Here is a 27806-nt window from a genome sequence, read left to right on the forward strand (position 1 = left end):
ACAATGTAGAGGTTCCAATATTAAGAGTTAATGGAATTAAAGGCTTTCTCTTTGCAGAAAAGTGTTAAAACAAAGATTCTTTCAAAGTAAAGACATGTGAAAACTCAAAAATTTACAACACCATTAACAGTCAAAAAATGCAATATCAAGGTGTTCATTCACGATTTTCTCACTTCTGAAACAAGACAGTTTTAACAACTTGAAACATTGCTGTTTAGTTTTTGTTGTTTGGTCAGATGACCAATTCACCAAATATCACAAAGACGATGGATAAAAGTTAATAGTGCAGGGATACAGGCAATCCCCTCTCAGTAAATGACATCATAAAAGCTTGCATAATTGATGTTTTTTTTTTCCAGTGAAGGACATAACTGGAAAGTGGTCTATTAAACATTGCCATCCCACTGGAAAGTGGTCTATTAAACATTGCCATCCTAATGGAACCTGAGAAAAATGTCTAACCATCAAAGGGAAAGATAAACAAACAAATTTGGACTGTGTATAAACAAATAAATTACCTGTGGTCCTTGTTCACCACCGGGTCCAGGTTCACCTTGTGCTCCAGGGTATCCTGGTTGACCTCTCTCACCCTGTGGTCCAGATGGTCCTTGAATACCTGATGGTCCCTATATAACAAATAATAAGATTAGTTAACCATTTTTGTCAACCCTTTGAACAGGTGATTTCATTCATATACTTGTGGTAAGTTAGATTTCATCACAGGACTGTATGTTATAAACAGTTAACATTGTATGTGATACAGTTGTGGTTAGCTAATAAAAAATTTAAAAAGTGTAAAAAAAATCAAATTATTTTCTTTAATTTTGTGAAGCATTACTTTTTCTGCCACAACCTTCTTAATATAATATCAAACTTACTATTGGACCAGGATTTCCTCGATCCCCAGATTGTCCATTCTGACCGGGTGGTCCAGATTCTCCATCTCTTCCTCCGGGTCCAGGTGGACCAGTCTCTCCACGGTCTCCCTAAAACAATAAAACTTCAGTGTCTAATTTTATTATTGAAATAAGGTATATTCAAAATATTTTAAAATGATATATAAACAGCTTATTTTAATCTATCTTATTTATAAAATTGCAATTATTCATTTGACATCATCATAGCTAAAAAGAACTTTCATTTTGCTAATTTACATCACAGATACCCCAAACACAGTCTATATACTCACATCACAAATACCCCAAACACAGTCTATATACTCACATCACAGATACCCCAAACAAAGTAAATATACTCGCATCACAAATACCCCAAACACAGTAGATATACTCGCATCACAGATACCCCAAACACAGTAGATATACTCGCATCACAGATACCCCAAACACAGTAGATATACTCGCATCACAGATACCCCAAACACAGTACATATACTTGCATCACAGATACCTCAAACAAAGTACATATACTCGCATCACAAATACCCCAAACACAGTAGATATACTCGCATCACAGATACCCCAAACACAGTAGATATACTCACATCACAGATACCCCAAACAAAGTACATATACTCGCATCACAGATACCCAAAACACAGTACATATACTCGCATCACAAATACCCCAAACACAGTAGATATACTCGCATCACAGATACCCCAAACACAGTACATATACTTGCATCACAGATACCTCAAACACAGTACATATACTCGATTCACAGTACATATACTCGCATCACAGATACCCCAAACACAGTACATATACTCTTGAATGGAAAATATCCTTGTTTGGTTTTAAAATAAAATGAAGTTCAAAGTACTAGATACTAAAACAGATTCTTACCCTTGATCCCATCTTTCCAGCGGCTCCCATAAATCCAGTATTTCCTTGTGGGCCTTGTGGTCCTGGTGGACCAGGTCTGCCAGGGGATCCTGGGGCACCTGCGGGTCCTTGTTGTCCAGGTTCTCCATTACCTCCTTGTTCACCGTCATTACCATCACGTCCCTACATTAATATTTAACATTCTTTCCTCAACAACAAAATTCTTTCTTGAAACTTTTATTATTATCTGTTTTATCACTTCCGATTGTTAATTTCTCATAGACTGTGGATTCATTATTATCAGTTAGATACCAATTTTTGTGGTTTTCGTGGAAACAGTTTAACCATGAATCTAAATGTTCAACGAATTCAATTTTTTTTATAAGGTTGTATGCAAACTTCAGCTAAAACCATGAAATCACATATCCAGGAAAAGCAAGTTTTCTGCAATCCATAAAAATTGATACCCACAAAAAACAAATGTACACACCTTAGTCAAAATATAGAAATTATTCAAAAAAGGATCCAGCATATTCCCTGGCTATTAATAACACACCCTTGTTCTATGCTTGTATGCAGACATTTGTAAAAACATGAAATCAAATATCCTTGAAAATACAACTTTTTCTTAATCTATGAAAAGTTGTTTCCACAAAAATAAATGAATCCAGAGAATAACATTTATTTTTTATGATATTCAACAAAGTTTCAATTATGTGTTTAATTTTCTGAATATGTATCAGTTATAAAATGGCATTATTTTGCCATCAGATGTTTTTTTTTTAAACATGACAATGTTTTATTCAAACTTACGGCTTCACCAAGTCCTCCTGGCTCTCCTGGGTATCCTCGGGGTCCAGAATCTCCCTAAAGTAATAAAAGTACATTTGTTATTTTACTTACCATTATATATTTATGTTAAACCATGACATGTATATTAATTGTATTTAGTCATAAAGCTTGTATGTGTGTATCATTTTTTACTTAGGGTTTTGGATTGATTTATTGATTGTTGTTGTTCAACGCCTCTTTAAGAAATCTTTGTTATATTGTGATGTCAAGATTTTATTGGTGGTGAAGGTGGGAAGAACCACTGACCTTCAGTAGGAAAAATGGCAATTCTAGTCAATATAATTGAGGTGGAACACACCTGCTGTGTGTGGCTTTTAAATTCAGCGTGTTGACAAGCTAGTGATTGCTGTAGATCGGATTATACCATCTGGCCACCTTAGGTTTTGGAAAAGTTTGGTGTGCTCAAAAATGCTGAATCACTCAAGAGTGTTGAATCAGTCATTTACTTCAAAAACCTTTTTTCTTAAAATTATCATCAAATAGGCAATACTGTGCAGATAATATTAAAAAATTATATAAGTCTTAAGATTTGCACAACAATAATAATCTAAAATTAGCTGAAATATTTGTCATTTTGATTTTTTTTTTAAATCCTTTTCATATATTATCATTAATATTAGTATTGTGAACAAAACGCAAGGCTATATATAAATATGAGAATATAAACATTTCTATACTTACTTGTGGTCCAGCTCTTCCCTCAGATCCTATTTCTCCAGCTGGTCCTGGTGGGCCCTGTAATCAAAGAAAGTATTAATCTAACACACCTAAATACTAATGCATTAATCAATGACTGAAAGTTGAGGTATAACAATTTGTATAAAACTGAGTTAAAATATTGAAATAATAATTTACCTTTACTAAAAAAGGGTTCAAATATCAAACAAATATTTGACATGAAAAGATCAGAAATATAATTAGTTTGCTTTTGATTGCTGTCATGAAAAAAATTACCGGTGAGCCTTGTTGACCGACTGGTCCTGGGGTTCCTGGGTATCCTCTTGGACCTGCTTCACCATTTAATCCTTCGGCACCACTTTCTCCTGGTGGTCCGGGCTCTCCTTTTGGTGGTTGTATGTTATTAGCTGGTCCTGGTGGTCCTGGGGTTCCTGGGTTTCCTACCTCACCTGGTTGACCTACTGGTCCATCATTTCCTCTTTCTCCAGGTGCTCCCTTAAAAATAAAATAATAATTTCAATATTTTACAATTTCTAGTTAATATAAATAAAGTAAGATATATATACTAGGTATTATATAGGATTAAACACATTTTTTCAAGAGGTTATTGATGTGTAAACCGGGGCGATTAACTCACAAACTGAATAAAAGTCTAAAGTTTGTGAGTAAGAGTCCCGGTTTACACATCAATAACCTCTAGAAAAAATGAGTTTAATCCTTATAATTCTTCAGCCAAACATTTGTGATATTTAATAAACATTTGTTTTGTTGATGGCTACTATATATACTTACCATCAAAAGCAAAATGGCAAGTCGTAACTAAGGAGTACGCCACCATCTTGACTTTCTAAAAACCAGAAATGTCCGATAAATACAACGGAATATTAAATGAAATAGTACTTAACTCCAAAACTTCATTTTAATTAAATATTATCTGAATTTGAAGCGTACACGTAACGAAATAATCTTTCCCTTGAAAATTTCCATTCGTATGACGTCGTGTTTTGCCATGACGTAAATTCGCCAAATCCCTCATGAAATTTCGCTGAATTTTATTAAATTTTATTTTTATACATTTTAGAAGCTTAAGTGCTTTAAATTTATTTCTTTTTTTGTTATATATGCACTAGAATAGTCACAACTGTTACACAATTGTTTTTAAATCTCAATTTGCTGAAAATCCCGGGATTACTGCAAGCTTGTGTATCGCGCATGAATAGATTACAAGTAGTTTCGGAAACATGGTTTATCGAAGTGTAAACTTAGAGAAAAATTCTAATGACCAATCCAATTCAAGTATTTATAGATATGCAAATCATATAAGAATTATAAAACATTAGTCCATGGAAACATAAGTTCTGCAAAAATGACCTAACAGAGGTCAACATAAAAGTCGAATCTGTCCTCAATGTAACTGATGAAATGAAATGTTGATAATTAAAATAAATGTAGATTTATAAAAACTTACTCTTCCTCCTCTTGATCCAGGGGGTCCTGCTGGTCCTCGGTCACCATTCAAACCCTACAAAATATAATAACATATAATTACACCAGCTAATTTTTTTTTTTTTTTGTGCAGTGTTAAATCAGTATTTTTGGTATTTTAACTCTTGTGAGAGAAAAATATTGATACACCAGCTAAATGTGTAATTTTTGTGCTGTCTTATTTTTGTGACATACTTAAGAGATTGGTATTTTGGTATTTTAACTCTTGTGAGAGCAGAATATCAATACATCAGCTAAATGTGTAATTTTTGTGCTGTCTTATTTTTGTGACATACTTAAGAGATTGGTATTTTGGTATTTTAACTCTTGTGAGAGCAGAATATCAATACATCAGCTAAATGTGTAAGTTTTGTGCTGTCTTATTTTTGTGACATACTATATAGATTGGTATTTTGGGTATTTTCATGTAAGACAGGTAAAACCTCTAAATAAAACAGGTAACAGGCCCGTAGCCAGGAATTTCCAAGAGGGGGTTATTTGGACTCATGAACTTGACTTAAACAGTCACAATTTGAACGGAACGTTGACTTTAACAGTTTTTATTTGGTTTCAGGGGGGGGGGGGGGGGGGGGGGGGGGTGAAACGCTTATGTGAGACAGGGAAAACCCTTACATGAGACAAGTTAATCCTTAAAGTGAGTTTCTTTCAAAAGCAATCTGAAAACTGTCCCTTTTTTTTGGCATTTAAAGATATGAACAATGCATTATAACTCATGTATAAATACTTACCACTACACCAGGTGATCCAGTATTACCACGCTCTCCTATTGGTCCAGGTGGTCCCTAAAAGTAGTTCATAACAAGATATACTCTAAAATTCACAAATTACTATAAATATATCAAAAAAAAATTAAATTCACCAACACTTAAACAAAAACAATATCTTTGAAATGTCCTTGTATCAATACAATGCACATTTCGTCCATCATCAATAACAAATTAAAAAAAAAAATGGTCATGCATGTCAGAAGAGGGATAGATATAAGTGAATTATATTTGCAACCCTTAAGAAGTAAAATTATATACAATCACATATTTTTCAACCTTTTATTTTTAGGAAAATTGCAACAATATACGTTTCTCAAAAATCAAAACTTGCATAATATATAAATTTAAATGTTTTTTTCTCTATATAGAATTTCTATATTTAATAACTAATCTAATCTAAATTTGACCATTAGCATCAAAGGTACATCCAATAATGATAGCTATACCCTATAAGCAACTTGTAAGTTGATCAATTACCCGGAACTTGATTTAATTCCCCTTTTTATGATGTAATGGGAGTTGCTTCATATTCCATCTTTATCATTCTGCTTGCTTTGAAGAAATCTTATGTCCTGCCAGAGTTCTAACTTTGTAAGAATGGTCAATTTGAAGTAAAAATAATTTTTTAAGGACAGTCTATAGTTTTTTAAAAATAATACATATGTGACGGTAGTCACTTTACTGTTAGTCCTTAAATATTTCAGGGGTTCGGTTAACTTTCTTTTCTTTTATTCTATCTCCGTTTTATTAATAACTCTTGTAGATCCGGCCATTTTGTTTTCCCCCACCGGGCCACTTCCGGTGTCCCGGTAGCCCGGCCGAGCCTATGACGTCATTTTGGGGATAGAAATACGTAAGCTCTAGGGTTTGGGGGAGTGGACTTTTGGGATTTGAACGCTAGTAAATAGTTGACTTTATTATATTCTACATTTTATCTAAAACAATATATCTTACTAACCAGGTAAGGACTTAACCGTAAACTTGACCATTCGTATCTAAGTATTTATATCTTATTGAAATGTATTGTAAATGTGAACTACAAAATACATGCAGGTAAAAAGCACGTAATAAAACATATATAGACTTTAATAATCGTCAGTTTATTAGAAATAATCGTCAGTTTATTAGAGAACCTGGGAAAACATTACACTAATCTGTTACACATACAACCCTATTATGATGGAGGCACTTACAAGTGACCCTGGTTCTCCAGCGGGTCCAGAAGGTCCTCTCTCTCCAGATGGTCCTCGTTTACCTATTGGTCCAGCATTTCCTGGGAATCCTTGTTCACCCTATAATATATTGTCAAATACAGTCTAAAGAAATTCTTTTATAAATGCAGAAATGTGACATAGGTTCTAATTAGAAAAGTCTATTCATAATTTCAGTTGTGATTTTCCTTCACCAAATTTTTGCAATTACATTAAAGTGGTACCAAACACTGACTAAAATTAATTTGGCTTGTTTAATTTTCATAAAATTTTGACAAAATATTTACTCTGACCCTTTCAAAAAACTTGAACCATACATTTTTTCAGAAAAATTTCAATATTCTTTGGATATATATAGCAGTTTGTAAAATATTAGTTTTGATCATTGAGAAGCTAAACATTAAAATCTGGTTAAAAACCTTCAGCTGATTTTTAAAGAGTTATCTCCCTGCAGTTTTTTGTATCACCTTAATGAGATCTCAGCATTCAGTCAATTTCAGTGTATAACGTTATTAAATGTTCACATTAACTTCCAAAATTTATTAAATGCAATATTAATTGAATGGTGAAATTGAAACTGTTCCTATAACTATCAACTTGCATTCAAGGGAAATATTTGTAAAAAAAAAAGCACTGCTAAAATTGTAGACGTTTTAAAATACATTAAACAAAGGTCTCTGGTTCCATAAAACTTACTCTTTCTCCTTGGGTTCCAGACTCTCCAGGGGGTCCAGGGGTACCAGGATCTCCGGCTCTACCAGGCTCTCCAGGGGCACCAGATATTCCAGCCAAACCCTAATGAACAAAAGATATAAATATCAATGTTAATGATTAATCACTGTTTTTCCTGATAAAACATATCTCTTCTAAATAAAATTTATAAATCAAAATGGGTAATAACTTTATTGGTGAATTCTGTCATGATAGAATTGTCATCATAGCTGGATAAAAATCTTACATAAAGTAAAACCTATAAAAGCACAGCATCTGATAAATTAAATTAATAATAAAAAAAAATAAGTAAAAAAAATACATCTGTTCTGCTTCTCAACTGACCATTTGAAGGTGGTCTATTAGGGTACACAAGCCAGGTGAGATTATAAAAAATCCAATTTTCATCCTTATTTGACACGAAGGTCAGTTGCAAAGATATGTTAATACTCTACTTACGATACCACCGGGTTCTCCTTGAGTTCCTGGAGCTCCCCTTTCTCCTTGTGGTCCCTACAATAAAAACCTTACTGTAAGGACATATCTATATATGTATGATAAACATCTTCAAATGGATTCAACAACAAATCAATATATTTTTCTTTAAAATTGCTTAGTACATGGTCTTTCTTCCATAATATCAAAATTACTAATATTTTTCATCTTTTTGTGTTAATTAAGTTGGTAATATTGTTAATATTTTGCAATTGAGAAAGCAACTTTATTAACTTAATCACTAGATTTAAAGTTCTAAGGATATGTCAGCAAACAGGATCATTAAACAATATTTTCATTTTTATTTATTAGTAAGCATTTTTTTGTTTTATTTTCCAGACTGTCTAAACAAGCAACAATTGCTGTTTTTGTTATTTGGGTCAAATCAGAATTGATCATAATTTTTTTCTTACAGAATTTCCTGGTGGTCCGACTGGTCCTCCCTCTCCTTGTGAACCTCGTTCTCCTCTTGGTCCAGCTGGTCCTCCGGGTCCAGTCTCACCATCTCTACCACCGGGTCCCTACAAATGAATATCAGACATATGGCTTATAAATTCATAAAAATACTGAACTCCGAGGAAAATCAATACTGAAAGTCCCTAATCAATTGGCTAAATCAAAAGCTCAAACACATCAAACGAATGGATAACAACTGTCATATTCCTGACTTGGAACAGACATTTTCCTATGTAGAAAATTGTCGATTTAATCTGGTTAAAGTATTATATCTAATTTTTTTCTTTCCCTAATGTAACAGCTAAAGGAAAACCGTCAAAACAGTTAGCGTCAACAATTCACATAGAATCATTAGTGGTCATATTTCCAGAAGTACTGTGGATTCATTACGATTTGTTGGATACCAATTATCATGGGTTTCGTGGATACAGGTGAACCAGGAATTCAGCTGTTTACCAAATAACATATTTTCAATAGGCTTTGTATATAGAGGAAAACCACGAAATCAAATATCCACTGATATGAAAGTTTTCATCAATCCACGAAAATTGATACCCGCCGAAAATAAATGAATCCACAGTAAATGTCTACAGTTACAAATTTAACAGGTTAAAAAATGGATTGAAATAAATGACCTAATGAGGCAACAGTGCTTGCAGCATTAAAGAACCTGTTACCACTTATTTTAGTGAAACAATGTCTGATGTTCAGTTGACCTAGATAGTTTTATTGAATGTAATATTTGCACTTTTACATATAATGATTTTCACCGATCATTTGAGGATAGTTTTCATTCAAGTTCTTGATTTTTTTCTATGACATTAATATACCAAAGACTATGTGATTGAAGGCAAAAGTTTTGTTTTTCTCGCAAACATGAACTAAGCGAAAGTAATACATTAAAACATTTACACTTATACATGTATATTGTAACATATGGTCTTACCGCTTCTCCTGGGAGACCAGTTTGTCCGTTCAGGCCTGGAGGTCCAGGGGGTCCTGAGTTTCCTTGCTCTCCTGGTCGTCCATCTTTTCCATTTAGACCCTACAATATCAAAAGTAAACCACTAAGAAAAAAGTAAAGTAACAAATATATTGAACTTAGAGGAAAATTCTAAACGGAAAGTCCCTAAGCAAATGGCAAAATCAAAAGCTCAAACATATCAAAAGAATGGACAACAACTTTTATTTTCCTGACTTGGTACAGGCATTTTCTTCTGTAGAAGTTATTCTCTAATTTGGCAAATTATTAAAGCTTTGTTGAAGTGTAGAATAGATCCACTTGCTTCACATACAAAAGAAACAATTTAGAAACTAGCAAAAATGAATGAATTTGTCATCAAATATCAAGTATATAATAACATTTAATCTTGATTTTTTCAAAAAGTGCTTGAAATTTTAAAATCAAACAATTTTTTTTTTATATCAAATTTCAAAGTAAAACCTTTATAAGGCCTTATTTATATGTAGATTTGAGCTGAACTTACTGCTGGTCCTTGTGCTCCGGGCTTTCCTTCATTTCCAGTTTGTCCCATTGGTCCCTGTAAAAAATATAATCTGGTATAAAATTTCATATAAAAATATTGAAGAATTTGTATAAATAAATTTGTTTCTTTAAAGTAAAGTTGATTTAGTTTTGGTTATTTAACTGCTTCAGTTGCATACAATTTATCACGGCATCTATTACATCAAGAATCATTTGCAAAATATTAAAAACATTCTGCATGAAAGTGAATATTATTTGTTTGAAGAAAAGATCAGACATAAGAGGACTTACCCTTGGGCCTCCTGGTCCGGGTGATCCTGGTGTTCCAACTGTACCCTAAAAATAATATCACAGAAAATATTAAACTCAATTTAGTCTTAATATTTCAGTGTTTGTCCAACATAATAGATATTCTTCTATCGAATTAGTCCTCATACAGATAAATAAGCAAGTAAAACACTGATGACAGTCCCTGTCTATCTCAATACAAAAGTTTGGTCCATGGGCTTTTAAAGAAAATAACTAAATGTTACCCACACCCAGGCGTGTATGTTTCACATGTTAGACAAATATGAATATCGATTTAGAAAAGTTGAGTTTTTCAATCATTTTTTAAAACATTTGCAATCATATTTTGTGACTTTAAATTATATTCTATGTTTTGTCATTTTTTAAATCTGAAAGTTTTATCATTTCCTTGTTAATATAACTTTAGTATTTCTGTTAATCCAAACTGCAAGTGCATGAAAAATGTTTTGGGACACAGTTCATGGGATATTTGTGTTGATCTGCTCAAGTTCAAGTCCAAAGGAGGAAAGTATATAAATTTGTAAGTGCAATAAGGCAGTTTTAATATTGTAGGGCTCAATATACAAGATGGAAAAAGCAATTACTGTAAATTCAGAAATTATTGCAAGGTTTTTATTATAGCAAAAAATGCGACAGAGTTGTAAACGCATTAATTTGAACTTGCATTTTGAAATATTTTTTTTGAAATATTTTTTATAAACTAAACAGAATTTTTCTCAAAATCATAAAAATTAAAATCGCAATAATAAATGAACTCAATGATTTCTGAATTTACAGTAATTGACAGAGGGTCGGTCTGTTAAAGTTGAAACTAAAGAAATCACAGCTTATTGAAAATCCCTAAATGGATTAGAATCTTACAGCTTCTCCTGGTGATCCCTTCTCTCCCTCTTGTCCACGTTCTCCATCACGTCCTCTGGCGCCTGGGGGTCCCTGTGGTCCTGGGCCTCCAGTTTGACCAGGTGATCCCTACAAAATTAAATACAAATATAAGTATAAACTCCAAACTCTCAGAGAATTTTTAGGCCCAGGAATAATTTGCAAAACCTTACTAATGGCAACCCTTTATGGGTTACAAGTCCCTGCAAATTGATAAAAAATTCAGAAAAACTAATTGAAACTAGTACCAAACCTATTAAAGTACAGTATGAGCTTACTTTAAACATATTTTATTTCAAAAAATCATGTACATGGCATACACATATAAATACAGTGATAACATATTACAAAAGGATTACAGTATGAGCTTGCAACAAATACTCATAAAAATGCTAAAATACACAATTAAGCTGCTTTTTTTTTATTATTGCAAAGCAATTAAAAATCCTTTAATAGTTCTGGTTCATTATAATGTGTGTTTTTTTTTTACAAAAGGCCTATTGTATTGTACTTACTCTTTCTCCTGATACACCTGCAGGTCCTGATGGTCCGGGAATTCCTGGGGCACCCTAAGTAAAACAAAAATGTATATTTCAATTTTTGATTAAATTCACACAAAGATGTAATTGTTTCAAACAAAACAAAATCTGTAGTTTGTTCCTACAGTGTTTCTGTAAAAAATAAAAATTATCACAACTGAAAATTAGTAGGGTCTAATATTTTAAACAACAAAGCTTGTAACTGTAACTGTATGGCAGATTTAGTAGTTGGTCTGTATACAATTTTAAAAGGGAATCAAATTTCGTAGAATTTTAATGAATTTTCTGTCAAAATTGTTCAATGGGTGATTGTTAATGATCTTTAGGAACAATCATTAATTGACCTACCCTCTTTCCCTCTGCTCCAGCTAGTCCTGCAAGACCAGGTTCACCTGGGGCACCAGGGTATCCTCTTTCTCCTGGATCTCCATTACGTCCATCTTGTCCTCCTAATCCCTAAGAAGGAATTTGAACATTTAAGTATCAGAACATTGAATACAACACTTTATTCATTATGTGAATACGTAAACAAAAAAATATTTAAGAAAAAAAAATATTTTGATCAGCACATCTCAAAATAAAATGAGCTTGGCTGAGCCACACAATTCTTTGTTTTATCTAATTAATCTTTGAGTTTAGATTTTGTGATTTTCGACAATCAAGATAATCTTTTGTGCAGCAAGGACTGATATGTGAATGATTAATTCTTTCTTTTGAAACCAATTCTACGAACTGACATTATAGTTCTTACATTGATAGCTCTATTAACTGACAGTGCATCCTTTGAGGGGAAGAACATAAGAGGATTTACAGAACATAAGAGGATTTACAAATGTGATTATTCTTCATCATAACATTAAAAATTCACATATGAAACTGCTTTTGTTTTCAAGCACATTTTTTCTAATACCAGATGTCGACTTGGCAGCAATTAAGTTTGAAAACAGAGACAGAGAATCTGAAATCTGTGTATTTTTGTCAAGCATCATTGAGTTTAAGTAGATCTCTGCACCTAATTGCTTCCAGTAAATACTTGAAATGAACATAAAATAAATGGAATAGGTTATGTAAAATTATATTTTTCATCATTTTTAAAGCCTTCTGATGCATAATTAAATTTGACACCTGTGCACATACACAGATTTTATACCAACACTTTTCTTCTGATTTGTTTCGCGCATAAAAACGATTGGCTTATGTCCAATGTTATAAAGTTTTTCGATTATATCGATGTGTTCTAAGTATACTTCACCTTTTATTTCATCTTTATTATCATATTTTCAACATAAAATGAAGAGAATAAAGTATTGTGAGTTATGGATCTTACTTGTTCTCCAGCAGCTCCAGGAATTCCTGGTTCTCCGGCCTGGCCAGGGGGTCCTTGTGGTCCAGGGAATCCAGAATTTCCAGGGGCTCCAGCTTGACCCTACAAAAATCAAGTCATCTTGTTATACTACTTGTTGTGAGCATAAAAACAACATATCATTTCCTATCATGTTTTATGCCAAATTATGAAAAAACAATATTTCTGTTTAATTGCATATTACACCACAGATCCTAAGATTTCATTCAATGCAAAATGCTAAAGCAAAAATCTGACCAACATTGATTGCAGCAAAAATGACAGATGTGCTTGGTGTCTTTTATAATCAGTTCTATTTTTACTCTGCCTGACTTCATTAATCTGTGTATCTCTTTGAATGCATACTATTTTGATAAGCAACAAAATCAATTTATGTTTAAAGTCCATATAGTTTTACTATTATTCTATAGAATATCCGGTAGCATTATAAACTATCAAAGGATATTTGTAAATATTTCTTTACAGAATCTCTTGTATTCTGGGTAATATTTCTAAACATGTACCCCATGATATCATTGGCTAACAGTTTTCTAAGCAACAGATATAACCAATAGTACTTCAGATTGTGATATGGGGTATGGCAAAACTTACGACATCCCCCTTTCCTCCTGGTTCTCCGTCCCGTCCTGGGGATCCTGGTCGTCCAGACTCTCCTGGTTGTCCGGGTAAACCACCTACTCCTGGAGGTCCTTGTAATCCTTGGTCTCCTCTTTGTCCAGATTGTCCAGCATCTCCCTTTTAACAAGATAAATCACTCAATATATATGAAGTTACTGAATTAGTGATTTACTTCCTACATATAAATCATTATTTAAAAAAACTCATTGAAACTTTACTTATAAGCAAACATAAGGCAAGGATGTACAATACTTTAAGCATAAGTAATTCTAAAATTAGGTCTTCGTAAGGCTTGATATTTGATCATAGTAGTCAACTTTTTCAATCTCTCCAATTATTTTAATCAAAGCAAATATTTCAGGTATATTTTTTTATAATTCCAATTATACCTTTGGTCCTCCACTACCAGGGAAACCTGGTGCTCCAGGGGATCCAATTGGTCCAGGGGGTCCAGATTCTCCAGAATTACCATCTTGTCCTCTCATTCCCTGAAGAAAGCAATATATTATATATGCAAATAAGTCCACAAAACTGGTAAAAATGCAAGTGTTTAAAATGCGACTCTAAATCACTTTTTCAACTTGAATATTTAATTATTATGAATTCTAAACATTTTTTTGGAGAAAGTGAGTTTAGGGCTTCCCCCTGCCTAAAAATTGATGTAGAAATATATTATCTTGACAAAAGCCTTATTTTGCTTCAAGTGTCACTGAAATTTGAACTTAATAGAAGAAAAATAAATAATGAATTTATTTTTTGATTTTAATAATTTACAAATTTAAACAAATCATCAAACAACAGATAAACTTATACTATTGTATAAAATTTCAAGAGTCCAAGAGTTTACCTGTGCTCCTGGGGATCCATCTCTTCCTCTTTCTCCTGGTGCTCCTCTTGGTCCCAATGGTCCTGGGTTTCCTGGAGGTCCGTTAGGTCCTGGTGGTCCCTGAAAAAGGTTAGTGATCAAATTAAGTAGTGATAAAAAAAATAGGAATGTTCTTCCCTATTGACCAGAAACCATTTTCTTTCCACACAATATTATAGCATATAAATTATGAACTCTAATTCTTTCTTTTTTTCAACTGAATTTTTAATCTTTTACTTTTCTTCTGATCTGTTTTCTGCAAAAGTTTTGGAATCTCCTTTCTGCAGAATTCCTGATATCTATAAGCCATTGAAGTCCGTAGCAAATTTAAAAATTTGGATTTCCAACTCAAAAGCCTTTCTTGGTACCCTATAAAATTTTGTTGTAAGACTTTCTTGGTATTCAATTCATATAACGTGGTAATTTTTTTCAGATGACCAAAAAAAGTTTCACATGGGGTTCATCAGATCAATGTAAATATAATGAGAGGAAAAAGATGAAAACTTTTTAACAGAATTTTCTTACAATTTTTTTTTGTGTAACTTAAGATGGAAGTTATAAATTTCAGACTCTCATAAACAGTATCCTCTGATCTTTCTTATCAAGGAATGAAATCTTTAGATGTGCATGTCTTTTAACTTTGCACGGTTAATTTACTATAATGATCCCTAAGTATGTCTGAACCATACTATAGGTCAATTCCATCAAAATATCTATGTCTGTAGATAAGAATTAAATCTTCTTTTACCAGTATTCTGACCTTTTTAATTAATTGACATATTGCAGTATCAAATTCTTGACATGAACTGTAATTGTACTTTATATTTTTCCAGTCTGATCTGTTTTATGGACAATATATTCTTTAATGATTTGAAGATCTTTGAAGTAGCATAGCTCAGTCCTCTACATCTTTAATGAGATTTCAATGCAATCACAAATAACAAGAAATCTTACCTTTTCTCCTGAGCGTCCTTCTTCACCAGTTTTTCCGGCCATTCCCATCATTCCCTGAAATGTAAATAAATATTATAATAGGCAGCTGTGTCAAGAGCGCAACACTACCCTACCACCCTTTTTACACATGTATTGAAATTGTTGCAAAATTGATATGGGAAATTTAGAAGGCATTTAACAAGAAAGATATGTAATGGCTCTGTGGAAAAATAACCATGAGAATATCCTTAGGCATTTAAATATTGTGTTAAATATGACTGTTAAAAGTTCCAATACACAAGAATGAGAAACACAAAAATTTCAAACTAAAAAGTGAGTTGACATTCATCGATCGGAATAACAGTGTTAAGTCAACATAGCAAACTCAGGTTCACTTACATAATATATCCTTTGGATTCTTTAACGCATTTAAGTATACAACTGGGCTACTCTTAAACACATTTAAATATACAACTGGGATAAACTTAAAGGCATTTAACTATACGACTGGGCTAATTTTAAAGGCATTTAACTATATGACTTGGCTTAACTTAAAGGCATTTAACTATATGACTCGGCTTAACTTACCCTGTGTCCTTTGGGTCCTGGCATGCCGGGCATTCCTGGTTGTCCTGCATTTCCCTAAAATAAATAAATAACATTAGAAAATTCTGCAATTTAATTCATTATCCAGCCTCTGACAGGAAGAGGATTAAGCCAATAGCTAGACATAGGACTGTAAATATTTTTAAGCATATGAGCCATGTAGTCTTGTACATATATGTTGCCTGCATTTTTAAGGCAGTGATATTATGTTAAAGTTCATATGCATATTCACACTTCTTGAAAGTAAATATGTGCTGTGTCGACCATGCTATAATAATTATGACTAAAACTATTTTTACACACTTCTTTTTAAAAAAATATGTGCTGTGTCTGATATCCATTTGACTGATTAAGAAATTACAAATATTTTATACAATTAATTGTTATAGCAGGATTTAGATTTTAAAACCATCTATCATTAAAACACAAAACAAATTATTTTTATTTTCAGATTATAATAAAATGCCATCTTACTGATGATCCAACTGGTCCAGTAGGTCCCTGTTCTCCTGGTAAACCTTCTTCACCCTGCAAAGAAATATATTGGATTGTTTTATTACTGAGGATCAATTATTGCATACTACTTACATTCATGAATGTCAAATATTTTATTTTCTAATTCTACTTGAATTCTATAACAAGCAGCCACGATATTAAACATAACTCTAAGAAACAAAACCTTTAAAATGAAAAAAAAATATACACTTAACATTTTAACATTTTGACATGCTTTTAAGATGGTAAGTGTCAAAATTTAAAAAGGACAGTCAAAATTTTAACATTAGGACCTATAACTGCACTATATGGACAATATTATATATATTGATTGAAAAAAATCAACAATCTATTAATGTTATTTCATTTTAATGTCTATTGAACATGATGTTCCTTAATATAATTTTGAATCCCTTTCTATTGAAAGAATACTGAAAAGCTTTCTGATCTCCCATTTTTTCAAGTTAGAGTAAACAAAACTGCACTTCTTTCCTAAACCTGGATTATAAATAAGCAAAAAAAAATTGAACTGCACTTACATTTGATCCTTGGAGTCCTGAAGGTCCTGGGAATCCCCTTTCTCCTGGTGATCCCTGAATAATATAAAAACATTGTCAATTTAAAATACAAATTACAATGCCAAAGTGAGGCTGAAATATTACTTGAAATGGTTAAATTAAGCTAACTAAAGCTAAAGTTTCAAAATAGTTCTGTCATTCAAAACTTTGGATCTTATATAGTAGACCTATGTATGTGTGTATATATTTAATTATCCTTGCTTGATTTGCATTAAATTTTCATAACATTTTTGAAAAATGTAAAAAAAATAAACAAACTTACAGGTTGTCCCGGGTCTCCTGGTTCCCCTCTTGCTCCTTGGTAACCTGCTGGTCCCTAAAAATTAATACAACATTAAAATAATTATTGTTTATTTTTATTTCTTCTATCAACTCCACAGTTTTACATTTATAAAAAGCATACACTTCATATAATATATAAATTGAAAAATGCCTGAATAGAGAAATAAATCATAATTAAAGAAAAATGTGTCCGTGATTAAAGAAAAATGTGTCTGAGAACATGAATGCCCACGCTCAATATTTACAATTTTCCAAGTTAAAAAAGGGCATAACTCTAGAACAATAAATGACTAAAAACCAAAATTTGTAACTCTGTCTGTGTGTTATGGTTGGTATCACTGTGTATAAGTTTCATAAAACTTATATGAGGCAATTTAAAGTTAAATGACAGTGATCTTAAGTTGTTAATTTCTGTGTCACTTGGTGTATTGTCCTGAGTTGTCTCATTGGCAATCATACTTCATTTTCTTATTCTTATATTAGAGTTTAAAATCGAAAAATGGCAGAGATGAATGGATCATGGATGTATGAACTGTCAAGAATAACACTTAATGCCTCTATTACCATGGCGGGGGCCTAAAATATCATCTTCTAAACTTAAACTTGTAAATTGAATTAACAAATACCAAAAAACAGTCCTCTCTTTAAATTAAAATTTTAAAAGATTATCTGCCAAAACGGAAAAAAAGTCCTGAAGAGGTTTTGTTTGAACAGGTTTTACTGTATTTCAATTCTCTCATTAATATTAACTTACAGGTGGTCCTGCAGGTCCAGCTGGTCCTCTTGGTCCAGGGGGTCCCTGAAAAATACAAAGTTCAAAGTTCAGTTTTCACACATAGTATTTCACTTTAAGCATAAATTGACAAAATTGAACCAAACTGGCTGCAAAACCCATACCCAAATTATTCACTTTCATTATTGATTTAACGATATATTTTTTTTCTTCATATTTATCGCTTATGCCTCTTTAAAACATCAATCCTCTTACCATAATGTTCATATTCATTATTTTGTGTAATATTATTCAAAATTTGGTTATTGATGCTTTGAAAAGTCTTGTTCATTTTGTGTTGTTAAAAGAATGTGCAATTTAAAACATGACACCCTCAATAGTTGACCTACCATTACAGCACCACCAACGGGTCCGGGATAGATGTTTCCTCCTCCATTAAATCCTCCTGATTTTTCATCCCCCATTATAACCTTTGAAAAAAATAAATAACCAAGATTACATTACATTTACACAATTATAATTTCAGTAGAAGAAAGGCAAAAGATTATCAAAAGAATGACAGGAATTACATGGTTACAAAGATCAAATGACAAAAGTTAGTATGGCATCTTACTAAAATCAATTTGGCATTAAAACTTCTTACAGAGTTAATATATTTTTTTTTAAACTTTTGTGTTATACATGTATGTCTTCAGGTGTCACTGTTTTAAGAAGGCCAATTAGAAGTCGTACAAGGGTGAGAAGAAGGCAGAGAAGAAACTGGTTATTTAGAAGATGACATATAAAGATATTCACAATCAACATTTGTATTCAGTTTCCCTTTTCCCACCATTTTTAAATACCATGTGCTTTTGTTTTGTAAATAAAAATTGAATCATATATATAAACACTGAGCTTCCATTTGTTTATTCCTATTAAGTTCATCCAAGTTTCTACAAAATTAGGGTGATATTCTTTCCCATTCAAGATTTTCATCAAAGTTGTCTTAATCCATTGATGCTGTAAAAAATCTTTCATAAACATTGAACAAGATTTCTATCATGTTCATTATCTCTTGAAATTATAAAACGGTAAAATTCAAATAAATCTTTTATCCGGAGTCAAGTACTGCATTATTATTTACCAGTAGATGGATACTCATAATTATCATACTTATCCTATTTATCTTACTATCATATCTATACATATATTGACAACTTACCTTTCCAGATTCAATGGCAGCTGGAAACTTAGGATGTTTCAAGATTGCTATAAATACAAAAAATAATAAGTTATATCTACTGATATGTGCATGTATAACATAAGGGTATTGTAAACTTACAGAATAATGATTATTTCCCTTTTTCAGGGAATTCTAAGTAAGATTTTTCTTTCTTAGCTCAATATTTGGTACTCTTATTATAGTGCAAAATGTCCAACTATGCCAACAATACATTGTTGAAGGCCGTATGATGACCTATAGTTGTTTACTTCTGTTATTTTGTCTCTGGTGGAAATTTGTCTCATTGGCGATTACAGTTTTACATCACATCTTCTTCTTCATATATTTACAAGAATAGACTTCACACATTACTCCCAGGTCAGAGTTTTAGGATTTTTGCAATTATACATTATCCATTTATATTTATACAATATTAGTCATGCATTAGTGATCAAATTGTCAAAAACCTTTCAGGGAGTAAAATAGATATATATAAGAATTAGATATGTCATCATGCTATAATAAGCCAAAAATGGAAAGGTGAATTATCTCCTGAAAAAAAAGTCAGATTAAAAAGATAGTATACACAAGATGGAATACATGTAGGATCTTAACATATACATTTGTATAACCTTTGAAAATAATTATGGTCTCAAAGATTAAATATGTCAATGAAGGTTGTTATTACCCTTTTAAACTTTTCATTCATATAAGTATGTTTAAGCTAATTACTGAGTACTAACAATATATCTTTAATACTTACGTTCACATGAAGTAGGACAACAGTCTCCATCCAAACGGACCTCTTGTGTGTCTTCTTTACAGTTTAAGGCAACACATGTCTCCGTGCGACAGAATACGTCCAGTTGTCCATTTGAGTTTAGATTTGGTGTACATTCACAGGTATAACATGGTACATTTATAGGATCAGGTTTGAATGGCTTACCAACATCATATTCTTCACCTCTATACCTACATTTTGTTGGTTTATCTGTAAACAAAAAATAATTTTTTTAATTACTGTAATTTGCAATATAAAGTACTTTAGAAAAGTATTTTAAAACCATAAACCAAAAAATTGATTGGTAAACATACATCATACATGTTTATGACAGACACAGATTTAAGGTGGGGCCCTTTGTGGAGTTACATGTAAAAATGTACACATATCATGTACATGTATATGGCTTATACAAAGATAAAAAATGTGGTAAAGTTGCCAATGGTACAACCATCCACCAGAATACAAATGAAGTGGATATAAGCAACAACTGTATGGCCTTTAACAATGAAAAAACAAATACAAATAGTCAGCTATACACATTGTAAAAGGTCCTTAAGTGAAAAAAGTCAAACAACTTAAACTTAGGATAAGACCTAAAATAAAATAATTTACAAAATGAACTACTGACAAAAACTGAACTACAGATTCCTAACTAGGAACAGGCACATAAACCCTGATGCACTGAGTGCTTGGCAAATTGAAACGAAGAAAAAATGATTTTTTTTTAAGACAGGAAATATTTTACTTACATGCCAATTTTGATAAATATTTTTTTCCCGAAATGAAGGTATTCTTCATGCAAATGATATTGTAGATAAATTTTTTTATTTAGTTTCAGGAATGTTTCAGATGGATTTAGACATCATTTAAAATGTAATTGCATAACCACTTTTCTTATAATAGAATAGCGTTCCAATGTCAATATTTCACCTATCCAAGGTACAAGGGAATATTCTTTAAACATGTTATTAAACTTAAAAAAAGTACTTTTTAAAATATTTTTTTTAGACTTTTGATTTATATTTCAAGAAGTGAAGGCTTCAGAGCAAATACACTGTGATTTCTATTATAATTTATTAATATTTCAAAGAGGCATAACTCGTAAAAAATATTTTGTCAGAACTAATTTTTGAAAGTGTCAGACATTGCTGATATAAATGTATGATACAAGTTTCATAAAATTCTGGCAAAATTGAAATTAGGGAGCTACCATTTGATTTTTATGGGGGGGGGGGGGGGGGGGGGGGGGGGGGGCTAGGATGAAAAATTTTGTCCTGGATTTTTTTTTTAGTTGTAATCTCTGTCCTGCATTTTTATTTTCACTCTCTAACACCCCCCCACCCCCCCCCCCCCCCTTTTCCCCTCCCTCTCCCGTAAAAATCAAATGGTAACTCCCTTAGTAAGGCGCTAACTGCAATTTAATAGTAGGTGCATGTTCATGTTGATGTGTATTCGAAAGTAAAAATGAACCTCGTTTATATAATTTACAGATCTATAATACAGGGAAAGCGGTCCAATTCAATACTCTGAAAACTTGGTTAGATTCTTTAAGGAACATGTTGAGAGTGGACAGAAACATGCAACAAATGCTTAAGTAACTATATAGAAAGGGGAAAGAAACTACATTTTCTCGCTTCAAATCCCATTGATTATGGATCATACCGATTTTAATACACTGGAAAGAACCAAGGAAGGAAATTAACTCTTTTTTTTTCAATTTATTTCCATCATCTTGATATGACTTAAAACACAAATCACAAATGCTCTTCTATAGTGATCTCATATCGTGTTCAGATCAGGGACCGTTTTGTACTGTCTCTATTCAGATGCAGGATTTTGAGAACACGGGAACGGGGATCAGCAAAAAGCAGAGCGTGGATACATTTTTAAAAAGGGTTTCCGAATCAGGACAAGGGATGGGATGGGTTTCAACCTTATGTTCCCATTCAACTTGAAAAGCATTGATAATCCAAACAAGAGGGGTCTTGTCAATCCCTTTTTGGATCTGCCTTTTAAAGGCAACAATTAAAAGGATGTGGGACTTTTAATAAGTCTATATATATTGACCAAATATACGTAGCTCCATAAGGGTGAGTGGGCCCCCGGCTCCCTAAAACAACATCTGTGGATATTTAGTTCTATTATTCTCGCTGGCACTTTTTATCTGTATCTGTATGCTTCAGTGACACTGGCACAGTTTAAACACAACGGTATCAAGTTTTAAAAAAATGCACATGGACAGACTTTATCTTTTCTTATAAGTATATTTTAAAATCTGTTAACATATGCATTTCGGTCCTCTTTTTTGTTTTATCAAATCGAACCGGCAGAACTACAGTAATCTTATCAGATCTATGATGGAATAAAAATCTGCCACGGTCAGCAAACGGAACCATCCAGATCTATAAAACCATGGCGGATGTGTATGATAAAGTTGAAACGTTTCTGATATATACGTTTTCACGGTATGAATATGACAAAAAGCAGTCATCGGCTAAAACGCAAACAACGGTGCAAAATTGAAATAGTTGATACGCAACCAAATGCGTGAACGACGCAAACAGAATTTATGTTCGGCAGCCAGTAATCTGGCCAGCATGATGGATGAATTTTTTCGTTAAGTATTTATCATCTTCTATCATGCGTGACTTCTGGACAGCACGGTACACGAAGCCGCATAGGCAGTCTAACAAAAGCAACCACCCACTATCCACTTGCGTTTTTGTTTGCAGAAACACAAGTGGTCTAGCAGATTCGAAGTTCATAGACTGCTTGTACTACTTCCGTTACACACCTGACCAATCTGATGAATACTGTCACTGTATTACACGACCATATAAGATTCAACTGATTTAAAATTAAATCGACCAATGGGACTATTTAAACTTCAATATTAGTTGTTTTTTCATCATGTCAAAATTGCCGGAGTACGTACAAAATTTCACATTAGTAAACTATTGTCGCCTCTTACTTGTATTTTTAAATATGATGCCGGTGTATCCTGCATATCGAAAAATGTGTCATATGGCGGCCAAAAATGTGTCATATGGCGGCCAAAAATGTGTCATATGGTGGCCATATCCGTTTAAAGCCGGTATGAGTTTTCCGAAAGTTAACCCCCTATGAAGATGCCAAAATCAGTTAAAATCTCGGTTAAATTACTCCAAAAAAATTATTTCATGACAATTTTTAACATTGTTTTACTTATGCGTGTTTGCATATTTCTTTGACAATTTGATGACGAAATGCATCCATAATTATAATACCAAAGAACTAATTCAATAACATTTCGCCTTCGATAATGTCGCTTTCGCTTTCGATAGCCTTTACTTTGACATAGCCTACCAGGCCTTATGTTTCAGTGACCGAAAAACAATATTGCCCCGAAATCCCAATAATAAAATGCGTTAGTGAGACTCTTAGAGTATAATAAAATTGCAAAAAAAGTGTCGAAAGCGTTTTCCAAATACTAACAGAATTTCATATGTTTGACAGATGCTTGGAATAAAGACGACATACTTAAAGCAAACAAACTCTTGAAAAGTATAATCTCTATTGCATGATTTTAATGAGGTTTAAAAGTAAGTTTTTTTTCAATATGAGCCAGAAAATATGTAACTGTATTAGTAATAATAATAATGGTACATTGAATTACAATAAACGGCAGAGAAAATATCAGATTACTACCTTAAACCAAGGTGCTTAAACCATTAGAATCAATATTGACTGTGCATGCATTTTTGCCGGCCATACTTGGTACGAATTGAACTACTTTTTTTAATCTAATTGACTGTTTAGAACAAAATACGCACATTGAAATTCAATATGCATTTAAATGTTTGCAAAGTTGCGTCTTTATCTCCATCGTTTTTGGTAGCCAAAAGACACTTTTCAATTTAAATGGCAGAAACATGTTTTGCATCACCACTTCCATAGGTGTTATAATTTTACCGTTTATATTTTTCAATAAAGTGCATGCGAGAAGTCAAGGTGCATTCAAAATATGTATGAAAAAACACAAAATTGATAGTTGACTTAGAATAATTTAACGTTGCATTATGTCTGAAGTAACTAACGCTTAAAAAAGCAGTGAATGCCATGTAACTTACCTTCTGATTGAGCATCCACAGTCCATATCACAACTAACAGGCCTAAAAGGCCCCACCGCACATGGCTAAGCTTCATTTTTGTTATTTAGTTCTATTGTCTATCAGATCATTGAAAAACAACAAAACAGTTTATGGAATAAAATTTCAACAGAGTCCTGTTGGAAAGACTAAATATTGGGCCTGAGTTGACAAGCCGTTTATCTAGGAAGGGCCGTGCTGCCTTTTTGCAAAAGCAACAGCGGATTCCTAGGTTCAATTTTGAAAACTTAACGGCAGCGGCCAGTCGCCAACTGTTCTATCCAGGGCAATCTAAAATTTGTACACAAACATCGGTTGCTGCAAGAGCCAATCATAAATGAATATTTTTTAGATTGCTGAGATGGGGTAAACGCCCGAGAAAGTAAAACGGCTGTCAGTCAAGATTTAAGCGTCATCTGGAACCCATGATACCGCCGGAGAGTAACAAACTGATGGGAACCAAGATGATTTATTACGAAATGAGCTGAGCGAAATTCTATCTTGCTGACATGAATAAAACATACACCAGCATAATAAAAAAAGTTTTATACGCGACCTACAAGATAACCTTTGTCTACAAAAATCAATTACCAGATTGCAATCTTACACAAGTGTCTGTTTAAAAACTGCTTATGTGTAAATTAAAAAAAATCTCTTCACTTTCTGTGCCATGGGGTAGCAGAAGGGTGAAAAATCACACTTCAAACAATTTAAATCAAACTACTTTTATTTAATAAACAGAGATTTTCAGTATGAACAAAATGATTTTTTTTTTCAGATAATTTGTATATAGTATTTTTTTTAAACTTCTTTTTTTATTTCTAAAATATAAAAAAATTAATTTAAAGGGTTTATTTACGCTACAGTTAAGAGAATGTTAAATTCTTGTGATAATATTTTAGCCATAATAGTGGCACAAAAACTAGAGCGTTCCAACTATAATTTTAACAATCTAAGTGATTGAAAAAATAAAAATGGAGCAAATGCATACCCAGTTCCATGTAATTGTTTGAAATCTTTTGCTTTGGTGTTTGCGAGGGGCGATGCATGTCTAATAGCAAAAAGGGGCTGATATCAAATTAAATGCATGTTTTGTATGTGATTTTGTATATTTGTGCGTTTCTTTTTTTACCATGTTTTTCTTCTTTTTCCTTTTTTTAGTTAAATAACTAAAAATATTGTCATTTGTAGCTGCAAATATGATCCCCCTCTTATACAAAGGGAAAATGTTATCGTTTACTTGCGACTTTGTGTATGCTTTACTGTAGTGTGTAATCGCGTGTGCTGCACGAGCGTGATGACAAAAGGCCAAGCAAATATATTTTTATGATTTCTGTTTCTTTATAATAACGTGTATTAAATGCGCATAAAAAGTAAATTAATAAAAAAAAAATTGTGAACATCAAATTAGATTTGGTTCTAAATTCACATTTGTATGTGATTTTATTAATGTTCTTAAAAGTGTCTAGTTAAACACAAACATTTGATTATTCTGAATGATATATACAGTATTTAACTTTTTACGACAAAAAAAGTGATTTCATTATTAGGTGTATATGCAATGATAAAGGTGCATTTTAATTCTTATATATGCAAGAACAAAAGGTTAATCATTGGTTTGTAGATTGGCTTAACCCATAAGTCTTTTGTTTTGTTTATATAAAAAAGAAGATGTGGTATGATTGCCAATGAGACAACTGTCCACAAGAGACCAAAATGACACAGAAATTACCAACTATATGTCATCATACGGCCTTCGACAATGAGCAAAGCCCATACCGCAGCTATGAAAGGCCCCGAAATTACAATGTAAAACAATTCAAACGAGAAAACTAATGACCTTATTTATATAAAAAAAAATGATCGAAAACAAATATGTAACACATAAACAAACAACAACCACTAAATTACAGGACTTGGGACAGGCACATACACACACAATTTGGAGGGGTTAAACATGTTAGCGGGATCCCAACCCTCCCCTAACCTGGGACAGTGGGATAATAGTACAACATAAGAACGAACTATAAAATTATTGAAAAAGGCTTAACTCATCAGATGGACAAAAATACAAGTGGACGTGGCCGGGTACTTGTACTTCCCGACAACAACAAAACACTAGGAACAGATCTGAGAGTACTCGCAGTTATCTGACAGCTAGTTCAAAGTCACTAACAACTAATAAAAAACCATGCAAGACTAAATTATCAATCCGTACACATCCAACATCCAATGGATTTAGTGTAAAGACGCCATAAACAGTCAGAGAAAAACATGACCTTGTGCAATGCCAAGATACAGGTATCGACAGATTGTAGATCCATGAATGTGTATATGTATATAACATACTAGTAATATTTAGTTTGCTATTAATTTACTGATAACAAAATCAATATTTATACCAATGAAAACAATATTCAATGATCTTATTACAGTGTTGAATTGGTAACCTCTTAGAATAAGTTTATTTAAAGGAGCGATAAGTTTACAAGGATCATTTCTAAATTTCCGGGCACGGTTAACAACATTTCCGTAAAAATGAGAATGTGTTATCCCGTTTGAAATAAGTTTTCTACAGGTACAACCTTATGTCCGTTTAGTTTGCTGTCTGGTTGACACACGCCGCATCTCCTTCTATTTATTAAGACTGAGAACTTTCTAACTATCATATGTAAAAAAAACTGTATACAAAATTGAATACAAAAGGATTTGACCGTTGTTTGACACTAACTTAAAGATGTTAAGCATGTGAAGAAAAGGGGTATCATCTGGACACACCCATTGCTTATTGTTTTGAGACATCATGACATAGGTATATTTCAAAGAAACAATATCTAAAAGACAAGAAAAATATCAACGATGTCTCATCGCCTTAATCACCAAACCGTGCCCCACCCCCCCAAAAAAACACAGCTCACCACAACGGGTAGTTAGTTTATTTGGTCTTCAACAATATACACTTGCCCTTATATTTTCACCTCCATGTTTCAACAAAAAAATCCGAGCTCTATTTAGACAAAATGGTCCAGTCAAAAAAGAAATGAATAAAAGTTTTCAGAATATATCTCAGACATGCCATCAACATCTTTAATGACAACTACATAGCATCTGTAACGACAACTACATAACACCTGTAACGACAACTACTAAGTACTAGCACATAAAACTTGTAATGACAACTTCATAACACATGAAATGACAACTACATAGCACATGAAATTACAACTACATAACAACAATAATGACAACAACATAACACCTGAAATGCCAACTACATAGCACCTGTTATGGCAACTACATAACGACTGTAATGACAACTATTTACACCTGTAGTGACAACTACATAACACCTGTAATGGCATCTTCATAACACCTGTAATGGCAACTACATAACAAACTAAAAATCAAGCCAAATTGACATATATAAATATTCTTTTTATTTTAGTTTACTTTTTTCCCCCAAGATTTTTTTTTCTTTCTTTTTATATCTCACTAGAATATAGGCAGTATGAGTACCATGTATCTGCTAATTACTGGATATTTGT

The 27806-nt window shown here is 32.5% G+C and overlaps 1 protein-coding gene across 1 annotated transcript in view; it reads right to left on the reverse strand.

The window, feature by feature from the left end:
* Nucleotides 1-24788, reverse strand: part of LOC139511656 (fibril-forming collagen alpha chain-like) — a 38269-nt gene extending 13481 nt beyond the window's left edge. The window contains exons 1-32 of the mRNA XM_071298624.1: nt 24244-24788; nt 20114-20341; nt 19351-19397; nt 18539-18619; nt 18171-18215; nt 17397-17450; nt 17096-17149; nt 16536-16589; nt 16044-16097; nt 15477-15530; nt 14505-14603; nt 14047-14145; nt 13631-13774; nt 13004-13102; nt 12025-12132; nt 11653-11706; nt 11120-11227; nt 10241-10285; nt 9951-10004; nt 9410-9508; nt 8421-8528; nt 7972-8025; nt 7498-7596; nt 6784-6882; nt 5552-5605; nt 4786-4839; nt 3594-3812; nt 3321-3374; nt 2601-2654; nt 1809-1970; nt 879-986; nt 519-626 (exon numbers count right to left, since the gene is read on the reverse strand). Of these exons, the coding sequence (XP_071154725.1) occupies nt 519-626; nt 879-986; nt 1809-1970; nt 2601-2654; nt 3321-3374; nt 3594-3812; nt 4786-4839; nt 5552-5605; nt 6784-6882; nt 7498-7596; nt 7972-8025; nt 8421-8528; nt 9410-9508; nt 9951-10004; nt 10241-10285; nt 11120-11227; nt 11653-11706; nt 12025-12132; nt 13004-13102; nt 13631-13774; nt 14047-14145; nt 14505-14603; nt 15477-15530; nt 16044-16097; nt 16536-16589; nt 17096-17149; nt 17397-17450; nt 18171-18215; nt 18539-18619; nt 19351-19397; nt 20114-20341; nt 24244-24319 (2829 nt within the window). The 5' untranslated portion in view covers nt 24320-24788. The remainder of the gene's footprint in view (nt 1-518; nt 627-878; nt 987-1808; nt 1971-2600; nt 2655-3320; nt 3375-3593; nt 3813-4785; nt 4840-5551; nt 5606-6783; nt 6883-7497; nt 7597-7971; nt 8026-8420; nt 8529-9409; nt 9509-9950; nt 10005-10240; nt 10286-11119; nt 11228-11652; nt 11707-12024; nt 12133-13003; nt 13103-13630; nt 13775-14046; nt 14146-14504; nt 14604-15476; nt 15531-16043; nt 16098-16535; nt 16590-17095; nt 17150-17396; nt 17451-18170; nt 18216-18538; nt 18620-19350; nt 19398-20113; nt 20342-24243) is intronic.
* Nucleotides 24789-27806: the final 3018 nt, after the last annotated feature.

Source organism: Mytilus edulis, chromosome 2 (assembly GCF_963676685.1).
Source record: "Mytilus edulis chromosome 2, xbMytEdul2.2, whole genome shotgun sequence".
In the NCBI taxonomy this organism is placed as follows: domain Eukaryota; kingdom Metazoa; phylum Mollusca; class Bivalvia; order Mytilida; family Mytilidae; genus Mytilus; species Mytilus edulis.